Genomic DNA, 12,116 nt, shown 5'->3' with positions numbered 1-12,116 from the left:
AAGTCAACAAGCTTCTTAAGCCAGTATACCTGTGAAGCTGCACTCTGCTTCTCATAAAGATCACTCAACTTTGTCCATGCTTCATAAGCCGACATCTCGTCTGCTACATTGAAGTAAACGCTTTTTGTCAAAGTCAACATAATGGTAGAAAGTGCCAATTCATCCATTTCGCTCCATTCATCTTCGTCCATATCTTCTGGTTTTATCCCCTTCAGCTTTATAGGTTTTATCTGCTTCTTTTGTACCAACACGTGCCAAATCTGTTTCTTCCACAATGGAAAATTGGTTCCATACAGCTTCTTGATATTGTTAAGAGTAGTGTCCTGTGATCCAGTCATAGCTACGCTTCACAGTAGTTTACTTTCTTGGGAAAAATTCGGCAGAGTTTCCCCTGTAAACTGACCTCTGAACCAATATCAACCTGTCAAATGAACCAAGAAAGCTTCAGATTCTGCAGGAATTTCAGTAGAGTCTCCTTTGTAAAATGGCTATGGTGTACTCAAAAACAGACCAAAAACAGCTCAAAAAACACTATCACTCTAACACTATAAGCTGCGGGTAAATCTGTCCTGCACTGTACTGGCTCTCACTGTCCTGTCACACTGTCCTGTAAGCATAGACTGCGATAATGCCTCAACGGCAGTAAAGCAAAGATGCAATCCCAACTGTCTAACTCACAGTCAATACATCCTAGCTGCCTATCTAAGGGTGCTCGAGGGATCTCTCCAAGACCTGTATCACCGAAAGGATCTCAACATTCGAGAATCCCCCAGCTCAATAAAACCTCACTCGACCCTCAACAAAGGCTGCAGTAAATGTGACAGTACATAGACTTTCCACAAAGTCATACATCCACAAATTTCCCACTGTATGCTGTAACCGCTGCGGTGGTTGTTTGCTGCGTGACTCACAGCCAGCAAACCCTCAATAGACATACATCATCTCTGACAATACATCCCATGTGGAAGTACCTGCAATGTCAGGATGGAATCTAGAATATCAAGCAGCAAACCTAAGCTACCTGATGAACTAGTGGATGTCGCCTACAGTCTGTGTGTAGGTGCGCCCGTGTCGTATGTGGCACGCCTCCAAGAACTGTGAGCCGTCCTTCGTTGTGTAGACAGCCACAAATCAATACTCTAGAAGTGCAGATATCCTCAGCACTTGCAGTCGTAGGCCGAAACCCCAAATTTGCAGAGTCGGATCTGCACCCGCAAATACCACGTAGTCGAAAATGGCCTGCGTAGAGCTTTGTCGAAGCCGAACGGTGGCCGAGATGACCTCAAAATGAAATTCTGAGAACACCCAGCCCTTTGGCCTCGCCCACAAGATTAAGGGCCGTGTCTTCGCCTATCGAATCTCACTCCAATCTGAGCAGGTGACTCTGGCTACCTGCAATTGCTGCCCCGAGCCTCGATCTGAGCTCTGATACCAGTTGAAGGAGTACGAGCGGAAGTGCGACGCGAGAGAGAGTACGAGAAGAAGAGCACGACGATATGGTGAACTCGCTCTACTGTAATGTGTAGAGCATAGTGAGTTCTTATTAGGTTTTAACAAAAGAATGTGTGTACATACCTGGCGGCCCGCCCACTTACCTGGGCGACCACATTGGGCTTTATACCCCAATAGGTCTATGTCCAGTTGCTACCTACTTGGCGTGTTGGATGATGCGCCGAGTATGCTCCCAAATTAAATAGGCCAAGAGAATCTATTGTAATGGCTTTAGTAGCCTGGATTGTGTGATATCTGATTAGCCAATAGAATTCACCTTGGTTTTTTGTGTCGTATTCCAGTTGTAGTAGCTTCACAAGATAGTGGGGCCGAAACTAATGCATGTTAAACAAAGTTGTAGGCTTGTGGTAGTTCATTCTTAATTTGCAGCACAATGAATATGCAAAATTTTTGTCACATGAATTCGGAGCGTGCCGATTGTTGTGGGGTGCTTTTAGCTCAACAAAAGGCTGATTTTGATGTGCTAAAATCGTAGTGTAGGGGTAGATAGCTAAAGCTAAAAAATGACTTGAGTGTTGCTGATGCGTGAAGTGGCACTGACCATTCAACATTACCCACAAAAGAATATATGGTAAAGACACCAATAGATGCTATTGCAATGTTCAAGCGCATTTCATACATCACATGTATCATGTTCGTCAAGATCGCCATAATGCTTCTTATATGCTTCGAAACGTTTCATCATGTCGAGCAAACAGATGGGTCATGGATGTCGTTCCTTGAAGGCAACAAAGGATTATGCTACGATCTTTTAGAACAACCCATGAACAAAATCTTTTATGGTTTCTATGTTTTTTCCATCTTATTACATAAACTTATTTAAGGAGGGATCTATATCGAGGTGTTTATTTACATGTCAAAGATCTTTGGATCCATGACAGCCATACGGGCACACTTTAGAGCTGAAGAAAGAAATTGGGGAAAAGAAACTATGCATCAAGTACGAAGAGGCTTTGGAAGCCTTGCAAAAGAAGCACAAAGCATGGAAGCTCACCCACTACCTCACCATCCGATAATTGTGTCGCAAATGACCCAAGGTGAATGTTCTCACCCAAGCTAACAAGCCACTACTTCCCATCATATTGAGCCCAAGAGTTGTAATTCCGTCTTCACCTATGAATGCAAATCCCGTTGAGTCCAAACCTTGTACTTTATTTTATTCATTCGGATCGGAAATGTATAGTTGGTAATTAGGGCCATGAGCTTTCAGATTGTAAGTGTTTATTACTTAGACGTGATCTCAAGCCCCACTTACCCTAATTTTGAGTCAAAACAATCTTTTCTAAACCTTGGCTAAGGTATAAAGCAACCTTTTGTAAAATAACTCAAGTTTTAGATAACACAAAGTTAATGTACAACTATTGCTATTATCCCCGACTTCCCCCTTGCTTCTTCCGCTCGTATCTCTCTCGTATGGGAGTAGCATTGTGATTTCGAGCATAGGTATGCTCTCGTAGGTGAAATATTTTTTTGACGTAACTCTCGCAGTATTGTGTAACTTTGAGTATGTTGTCTACGCCGTGTTTTTACTCTTACACACGATTAGTGCATTTAAACCGAGTTTCAAACATAGGAGTAGATACAGCTCGCTTAGAGAATGCTACAGAGTGCTTCGAGTGCCATAATTGAAATGTTGAAAATAGGTTGCCCAAAACAAGTGCGATCTTTTCAAGGTATCGAAATACATTGTTGTCAACATATAGATGTTTTCTATGGCTTGATCTATCAATGAAGTGAATTTGAGTGCATCTTGGAGTGCTCTCGCTATCACAAACCATCATAAGAAACATGCAAGATCGCTTTGCTAACATGGATATGGTGGGGGTTGGCACCCCGCCCACATTTAGACTTAGATTGGGTTGGTTGTTATGACACATGAGTGTCTATAAGTGGTTTCTCTTTCATGGTCGGTAGTTCCTATATATCGTGGTTGAGGAAGAAGCAATCTACTGTGGCCAGTTCTAGTTGTGAGGCATGGAATTCTTCATAGCTATGATTGGGTGTATATGGCTCAGACTGCTTATAGCTAATTTGGTTCGTGGATAGAACACAAAGAATCAGAGCGCATTGACATCAGTTGTTAGGAACCCAATTTTTCATGCTCACACAAAGCACATTTAGGTGCATTATCACCATGTCAGGGAAAGACTCTTAGCAGGAGAGATTAGCTTGGCTTATGTACTAACAAAGGATTTGTTAACAAAGGCAGTGCTTCGTGAGACGTTCAAAGCTTTGTGCAAAGCTGTGGACTTGATTTCCTTTGTCGATTGATCATGTCCTTAGGGCATGGCACTTCCCTATACACTATGTGCCAACTCTTGTTCATCGCATCACTCCCAAGGGGGATTTGCTACCATATATGTGGTAGTGATGTGTGCAAACATACTCATAACTACTACTGTACTTTTTCGTTTCTCGTGCATTGTATATGCACCCATCACTCTAGGGCTACTTATCTCTTCTATTTGTGCACTAAGCAATTCACTCTCTATTGTGTGCCTTGAGCTTCTTCAACTTCTACAAGCTCTGTGTGCACTCGTGCAACCCTACTTCCAACATTTTCTAGCTATAAGGTCTTGGAAAATAAACCAATTCTCACAAAAAACAATTATAAGTAATTTGTTTGTATGCCAAGAACTGCATTTGAGAGCTTTCCCAGATTTCTTCAATTTGGCTCTTGACCTTAGCAGGAATGCACCATGTACCCTTGAGTGTAGGTGTGCCAGATTTCAAAAGAGTTGCAAGAATGCTAGGTACTCTTTCCTAATAAAGTGGAAGCTAATTATTGGAGAATTATGGGAATGATGTACTTGTCATTATTCTCTCTCTCTCTCTCTCTCTCTCTCTCTCTCTCTCTCTCTCTCTCTCTCTGTGGTAGATTGGTTATGCCATTTCCCTCTTGAATAACAGGTCTTGTGTTCAACTCTCCTCGTCGGATAGATCTTTAAGATAGTTTCCTACGACGTTAAAATTCTCTTCTTCTTGGGTGTGTGTGTGTGTGCCAATTTGAGGAAAACAGTATAACCTTTCTATCTTGGACCCAAGTGTGGTAGATTGGTTATGCCATTTCCCTCTTGAATAACAGGTCTTGAGTTCAACTCTCCTCGTCGGATAGATCTTTAAGGTCTCTTGGGATAGTTTCCTATGACGTTAAAATTCTCTTCTTCTTCTTCTTCTTCTTCTTCTCTCTCTCTAGCTACTAATTATAGTTAGGGGAAATTACCAACATACCCATCAAATTTCAAAAATTCCAATTGGACCCCTCATATTTGGCCAAAATTCTCGAAATGCCCTTCTATTTTGCCAAATTTCCCAAAATACCCCTGATTAACCTCTCAAACATCTCAAAAAACAATTCTTTTTGCAACTCCTGACAAGATGATTGGCTCTCCTCAATAGAAAATGATAGAACTAGGATTTTAGATGGTATCTAGGGCTCTTCATATGAATTTTTTTTAATCATTTTTGAACACAGATGTCCCTATTTGTGGCTAAAAGATAGATCTCCCTTGTCATAAACATTAGACTATGCAAAAATTGGGGCAAATCCATTCCAAAATGATGCAAGGGTATGATGGGAATTTTTGAAATTTGAGGGGTATACTGAGAATTTCCACAAATTACAGAAGTATTTTGGTAAGTTTCCCAACTTATTTAGAGGGCAATAAAATACAACTTCTGACACAATTTTCCCGATTAGAAGCTGGTCATTGATGGCACCCAAAGTGTAGCAAAGTTGGTAAGCACAATCCTTCATGAGACTAATGTCACTGATACCAATCTTGAATAGCCCAATACAATATTTTTTACATGGAAGACTGCTCTGAATTCCACCCTAGAAAGGTAGAGATTGAACTTGACATCTGAACTTAGCACCCTAATGTCAATTTCACATAGGCATGGTGGGAGGGCAAGATCGGGGCCGTTCATCTGTGGTGGCCAAGTTTACAAATTCTACCCGACTTTACACAAGTGCATCTGACAGCCCTCATGCTCCCGACCATTGATCCCTCTGAGGGGCACAAAGTCTACATATATGAGAATCCCTTGAAGAAACTGAGAATATGATCGTTCACAACCTCGGGCTTTTCCAGATGCAAAAAGTGTTGCACTCCCTCAAGTACAATCGTCTCTTTGAGAAAGGGAACATCTGCTGCCATGCCACCATGGATATAGTCCTTCGCCCCAGGGAACTCATACAAAAGATCTCGGTCTCCGATAATGAAGATCGAAGGAACCATCACCTTGCTACCTGACCATGGAGCTGTGAGCTCCCAAGACCTGCGGATAGGAGAAAAAACTATGATTATACATCTTGGACAGAGGCGAGCTCTGCAATATGTCAAATAATGTCTATACACTACAGCGAAAAACCGTATAACAGTTCAAAATTGAAACCCAATCCAACAACATAGCGTACACTATGTACACCTACACACAGTGCAGTGACAGCAACACGACAATGAGCCTTACAAGTTTAAAGCACGATAATAGTTGAGTGCAGGGGTAAAGCCATGCTTGCTAAACTCTGCAACATAGTAAGCGAGTTCCTCCTCTGACATCCAGTCCGGAAGTCGCGCTTCCTTGGGCCTCTCCAGAAAGCCCAAAGTTTGCTCTAATTGAGTCCCAAATACATGTGTAAACAAGACTTCCGGCGTGATGCTCGCAATCTGAGCTTCAACTTTCCCAGGAATCTGAAACACAACTTGAAAGTTTCATCATAGATTCTCAACAGCAAATGCAGGCAACGTTTGGAAATGCGTATGGTCAAAATAATGATGAGAAGCCAATCGCACAACAATCTGTGTTTAAAATCAATGGGGTTGTTTAAAACCTGAAATTTAATCATGTAATGTTCCTTCCCATAAGCTTCTGTTAATAACTGCACCATGCTTCCCTTGGGGTTGCGCCGTGTAAAATACACACTCAGAGTTGCAAGTGCTATGACTCTGTCTGGGCGATAGAGGGACAATTGCCAGCCAATTATAGCACCCCAATCGTGCGTAACAACAAAAGCCTGCATGCTCCATATCCAGAAACCTTATCTCAAATCAAGGCACATTTCAAGGGATCCCTGATGTTCATACATACCTTTTTCACTTGTAAAGCATCTAAGAGGCCAATCAAATCACCCACAATGTGCAAGAATGTGTAGTTTTCAGCACCTTCAGGTGCAGATGTATCACCATAGCCACGCATATCTGGAGCTACTGCGTGATATCCTGCTTTAGCAAATGCTGCAATCTGTTTGCGCCATCCATACCACCCTTCAGGGAAACCATGAAGAAAAAGCACAATTGGACCTACAATATCAACAAGCTACTCAAATTGAGGAGGCCACTAAAAGAATAATGATCGCAATTGTGTAATGGATTTTCAACACTTCAGAGAGAGAGAGAGAGAGAGAGACCTGAGCCCATTTCGACAAAGTGCATGGAGATGCCATTGGTCGAGATGGTTCTGTGGGTCACGCCCTCCATTGCCCCGAACTCCAGCTCTTCTGATAGTATGTCTTGCAACGCAGAAAGATAGTTATAGCCTAGCTGCTGCGACAAAATGAAACACTGCTTGCTTTCGTTTCAACATAAAACTCTGCTCTATGCACATCTTTATCTACATTTTGACATGAAATTGGGAATATGGCACATCTCTATCTACATTACAGGGTAGAGGAGCCAGTAAAATGATGGGTCCCTCTTTAGGAACCAGTCGACCTCTAAATAATAAAACATAATTTACCCCTTTAAAGGCACCAACGCACCAGTTTCTCCTTGGTTAGCACGTCTGAGAATGTGATTGGACCGTTCAATTCAAGGTACAAGCCTGTTGTCGTTTTCGTCACTAGACCCTTGTTTTTTCACCGTATTCCTGGCCGATTTTCGCCTGCAGAGCTCCCTTCGCGCTTCCATTTTTGTTGGAGCCTGCCGACACCAAGCTATTTCATTTGTACACCTCCATGCTCGAAATGGTGGAGTACAGCTCTCCCAATTGCGCGTGCATTTTCACCACCTCTAAATTGACTCTTCTACCCTAGTTGAGTGCTCCGAATAACCATCTATAACTATTCTATTCTATAATGGAAAAATGCTATTCCTTTCCAAGTGTCCTCCCCTGCGACATGAAGGCTAAACTAAACGAGGAATAAGCTATCGGCTCCAATGCAATTAGTGCAAGCTCGAGTGGAGTTAGTGCAACCTAGGGGTTTGAGCCACGACCCACCACGCAACTTGCATTGCAGCTCTAGCTCCACATTCTCGACTACGACAACCCTACCTCCACTTGAGATTGAGTCTGAAGCTACACTAGCAAGTCGGGCTTGTGTGTGTGTGTGTGTGTGTGTGTGTGTGTGTGTGTGTGTGTATGATCGATTATCTAACAATAGTTTGATTTAACAAACTATTGAACCATACAATGGGACTAGAGACCAGACAAGGGTTACATGAATACATAAAAATACGTCTTTATAGTAAAAAATGATAGAGACAAGATTGTACAAATGACAACATTTTAGACTGGATGTATTGCATATATATATTTATCAGACAAGTGTTAACAAGTACAAAACCAAACACTGGATAATCTCCAACTATTAGTGCAGTTCCCTTCGTATCCCAAGGAAAGAACCGCTTACCTACCACCATCCAAGAACACAAGCACGTCAGTACTAGCATTACTTGGGAAAACAGGTGTCAATGACCCCTTCCCCTGGTTATCGGTGTCCAAAATTACAAAGAAACTAACAACCTAACAGAGATTAGATTTTATGACAAGAAAAAGTAAAAATTTGGGCAGCATTTCCTTCGTAAAATGGACAATTTCTCAAATATCCATTTAATGCCATCTCTGCTGAGACCCTCACATGAGGTTTAATGCTTCTAGCAACCAATCCAAAGCTAAATTATTGAAAAGTAAAAAGCTGTAAATGTGTTATTTTCATGTCAAAAACCATCAAGTTAAGCCTCAATTCAAATTGCTAAAGTTAACAATTATGCATAGTAAGTGTAACCAGTTGATATGTTTGTTCAAGTTGTTTCGTGAGGCTCAATATTCCGAACCCCAATCATCCCAATTCACAAGAATCCCCTGCAAACATTTCATCAGTACCAATATGCCATAAATATCATCATGAATTCGCTTTAATTATATATCAGTACCAACAACAAAGCCAAAAACCAATACTTCACCAGATGTGCATATCTTTTATCAAAAGAGACATGTATGTGGATCCAGACAACCGCCCAAAAAGCTATCCTCTTTCAACCTCAGAAAAAGCCAATCTTTGGAATAGTTAACCTTTATGAATTTGTTGTATAAAAACCATGAGATTCCAACTTTCAGTCTATGTAATTAAAATGAATGTACAACTTGACATAGGTTTCAGAGCTCAACCCCAAAAAAGACCGTTAGAAAGCTCAACCAAAAAGTCTTCGTGAGTCATAACAATGCCTTCCTGCATTCCAGATCTGCTTCTTTCATAGACTCGAGAATAGGAAATGCGTATAGATGGTCATCTCATCAACCAGCACTCATATAGAATTCACATGATGAACGTCCAACCGTCCTCTTCATTTTAAAGTTAATAACCATTTATAAGCTAAACTATGTACGCAAAATTTCGGCAGCATTTCCTTTGTATATGCTCAGTCATTTCAAAAAAATCTAGTCAATGTCATCTCCCATGAGAACCTCACATGAGGTTGTATGCAAAACAGATAATGACAATCATTTCCATAGACAAAGGTTGTTTTTTCTTTTTGTTCTGTCCAGTCTTGATACGTTCAGGTCAATGAATCAGTCTGGTATACCATCCGATCTCTATATGGATTGCATGACATGAGAAATAAAAACCCACATTTATCATTAAGTTTCAGTTGATTAGATGTCAAAACACAACACTTGTACACTTTCTCCAAATCTTGAGCAAAAAAAGGCAATGTTTTAAGAAAATCTAACTACGTATTGAGTAGGTGCAGAAGGCCAAGGACTTTATGTCCCAACGACCTAGCAATAACAATATGCAGCCTGATAGAAACAACCAGCAAGTTGAAAGACCAACCCTCTGATTGTCCACGGTGAATAGAAAAGCCAGAAAATTCACATTATGCTAAGTACAAAAACCTGCAAAGGGACACTACACCTTGCAATTTCCAAATGTTTTTTATTTAATGGCAATATTTAGTGAAGACATTCCTATTATTGCAAAAACTTGATACTAATTTCCCATAATTATATAATAGTATTGTATGCCAAGGAATGCCATCTTTCTAGAACATTCTAAGAACTTGTTATTTACCATAAACCCGAAATATATTGAGTAGGTGCAGTTGCACCTACTTGTATGTCGATCTTTTTCCTTTCCAAAATAGACAAGGTTTTGTAGGTGAAAAAAGCTGGATGTCGATTTCCGCCGTAGATGTACATTCTGTCAATCTTATTGTGTGTTTGAGTGGCAATGAAGGCCAACATGGAGAAGGAATCAACGGACGAGAGTCATGCTGCCATGCTGTGTGACAAATTGCCGAAACCATCATGGGCATGTGAGGTAAATTGCATAAGGTCCAAGGCTTCACAACCAATGTGACCTAAATACTGAATCTCTTGTAATAAAAACTCACTTTTCTTTCTATTAATAGATGATAATATCATCAGATAACACTCCACTAAAGGTTCGGTGAGGCTTGAATAGCTTCTCCATCAAGCGGTTGAATGTGGCTGGTGCATTGGTCAAGCCAAAAGGCATGACATTGTATTCGTAAAGACCAAACGTAGTGCAAAATGCGGTCTTTACAATGTCTTGATCAACTATCCTTATTTGATGGTAGCCACTTTTTAGGTCAATTCTACTAAAGTAGTTCGACCCTTGTAGCTTATCAAATAGGTCTTCTACCCGTGGAACGAGAAACCTATTCTTGATAGTGATCCTATTTAGTGCTCTATAGTCGACACACATACGATATGCGCCATCTTTCTTTTGCACTAATAACAAAGGTGAACAAAATAGAAATGAGCTAGGCCTAACCATGCCCTTCTCAACTAACTCATGCACTTGCTGCATAATCTCCTCTTGTTGAGCTTGAGAAACTCTATAAGGAGGTTTATTAGGCGGTGAACTTCCTGGAAGAAGTTCAATTGCATGGTCATCATTGCCTCGTTTAGGAGATAATTCACAAGGGATGTCGTCAATAAAAACATCTTGAAATCCCTTGAGAAATTTGGATAACTTTAATTCCTTGTGATTATTTATATTTTCTTTTGCTAAAGAATTAGGTTCATTTTGAGAATCTTTAACAAAAAGCATGTACACGGAAATAGAGCTCTTTATTGACTTATTGAAAGCTTGCGTATGTACAATGGGTATGGTGTTACCCATCTCTTTGGCATCTATGTACATACCTTTTTCCCTGTACTTAAAGTAGAATTTCCTTTCAGGGAACTTAACATTGGTAGCTATGCGATCAAACCATGGTGCCCCCAGGATTACATCCTCGTGCTTGAGAGGAGAGAAAAAGAAGTCCTCTTTGTCCACATAGCTTTGGACATAGAGCCTCAATTTCCCAATTAAGGGAGTGGCTGAAGCTTCTTGCCCCTTGAAAGCACCATCTGCGGGTAGGACATCTCGCATCTCAGGGGCTTGGATGCCTAGCTTGGTGGCCAACTCTGTGGATATCAAATTGTGAGTAGAACCAGGGTCAAAGAGAATAAACGCATCATGTTCTCTTACCTTTTCCCAAGTACGGCATAGAGGAGATCCTTTGTGGTGATCTTCCTCTTGTTGGATTTCGACCAAGGTAGCTCTAGGAGGCTCATGGTGGGTGTTCTTTTGGGGGCAAGCACGATACAGATGCCCTTGCTCCCCGCATTTGAAACAACGGTTATCCTTGCGATAACGCTCAAGTTCTTCAAGAGAGAGTTTGTTTTTGCCTTTGTAAACTCCCTTCTCCTTAGCTTTGTTGTTATTGGAATTGCCATTAGGAGACTTTTGTACATTGTCCTTTCCCCTTAGGCTCATTGGAACCCTTGTTTTCCGTGGGCTTAAGATTTCTCTTAGCCCCTGTTTGGAAATTGATTCGAGAAGCCACCATGGTATGGTGTATGACCGCAGATATGGTGTGTGACCCTTGGGAGTTGGCATACTCTGCCATTTCTTCAATTAAGCCTGCACAAAATTGTTGTTTTTTCTCTCCAAAATCCATCTTTTTGAAGATAGCGGCTTTGAGATATAAGTCCCAAAACTTGTCTACATATTTATGAATGGATTTGTAGGGAGAGAGCTTTAAACTTCGTCATTCAGTGAGTACTTTGTCTTTGGCATCGATGGCCAAAAACTCCTTCATAATGGAAGCTCTTAAAGCTTTCCATGTTCGTGGAGCTTCACCGTTTGCCCGTAGGCTAGACCACCATTGCCTGGCGGACTTTTGAAAATGCATAGCTACATGGCGTAGCTTAGAGGACTGCGTGAAGCCCTCATCTCCAAACGTCACATCGAATTGTTGGATGAAAGCCAAGACTTTGTCTGTAGCACCAAAAGTTCCATCGTAGGTAAGGAAAGAGATGCTCTTTCCTCCCTCTTTGAAATTCTTGAGCTTGGACGACCCCTTCCACGC

At 41.2% G+C, this 12,116-nt stretch overlaps 1 protein-coding gene across 1 annotated transcript; it reads right to left on the bottom strand.

Annotated features, from left to right (window-relative positions):
- Positions 1-5,240: 5,240 nt before the first annotated feature.
- LOC147451771 (epoxide hydrolase 3-like) lies at positions 5,241-7,500 on the bottom strand. The gene is made up of 6 exons (XM_086517637.1): positions 7,274-7,500; positions 6,923-7,024; positions 6,604-6,815; positions 6,347-6,529; positions 5,986-6,206; positions 5,241-5,793 (listed from the first exon to the last, which is right to left on the bottom strand). Exons 2-6 carry the CDS (start codon positions 6,990-6,992, stop codon positions 5,541-5,543), a joined length of 939 nt encoding a protein of 312 aa, XP_086373763.1. The 5' UTR covers positions 6,993-7,024; positions 7,274-7,500; the 3' UTR covers positions 5,241-5,540.
- Positions 7,501-12,116: the final 4,616 nt, after the last annotated feature.

The sequence above is a fragment of the Adiantum capillus-veneris genome, chromosome 8 (genome assembly GCF_014529385.1).
Source record: "Adiantum capillus-veneris isolate H3 chromosome 8, ASM1452938v2, whole genome shotgun sequence".
Classification (NCBI taxonomy): Eukaryota; Viridiplantae; Streptophyta; class Polypodiopsida; order Polypodiales; family Pteridaceae; genus Adiantum; species Adiantum capillus-veneris.
Note: the sequence above shows the minus strand (reverse complement) of the source record. Positions and strands in the feature narration are given on the sequence as shown.

Bases quoted from the DNA above. Each gene is read 5' to 3' on its own strand.
- LOC147451771 (XM_086517637.1), bottom strand. From the start codon at position 6,992: ATGGAGGGCGTGACCCACAGAACCATCTCGACCAATGGCATCTCCATG. The intron at 6,816-6,922 runs GTCTCTCTCTCT...TTGATATTGTAG, and splicing joins CTTTGTCGAAATGGGCTCAG to GTCCAATTGTGCTTTTTCTT. The intron at 5,794-5,985 runs GTAAGGCTCATT...TCCTATCCGCAG, and splicing joins TATTATCGTGCTTTAAACTT to GTCTTGGGAGCTCACAGCTC.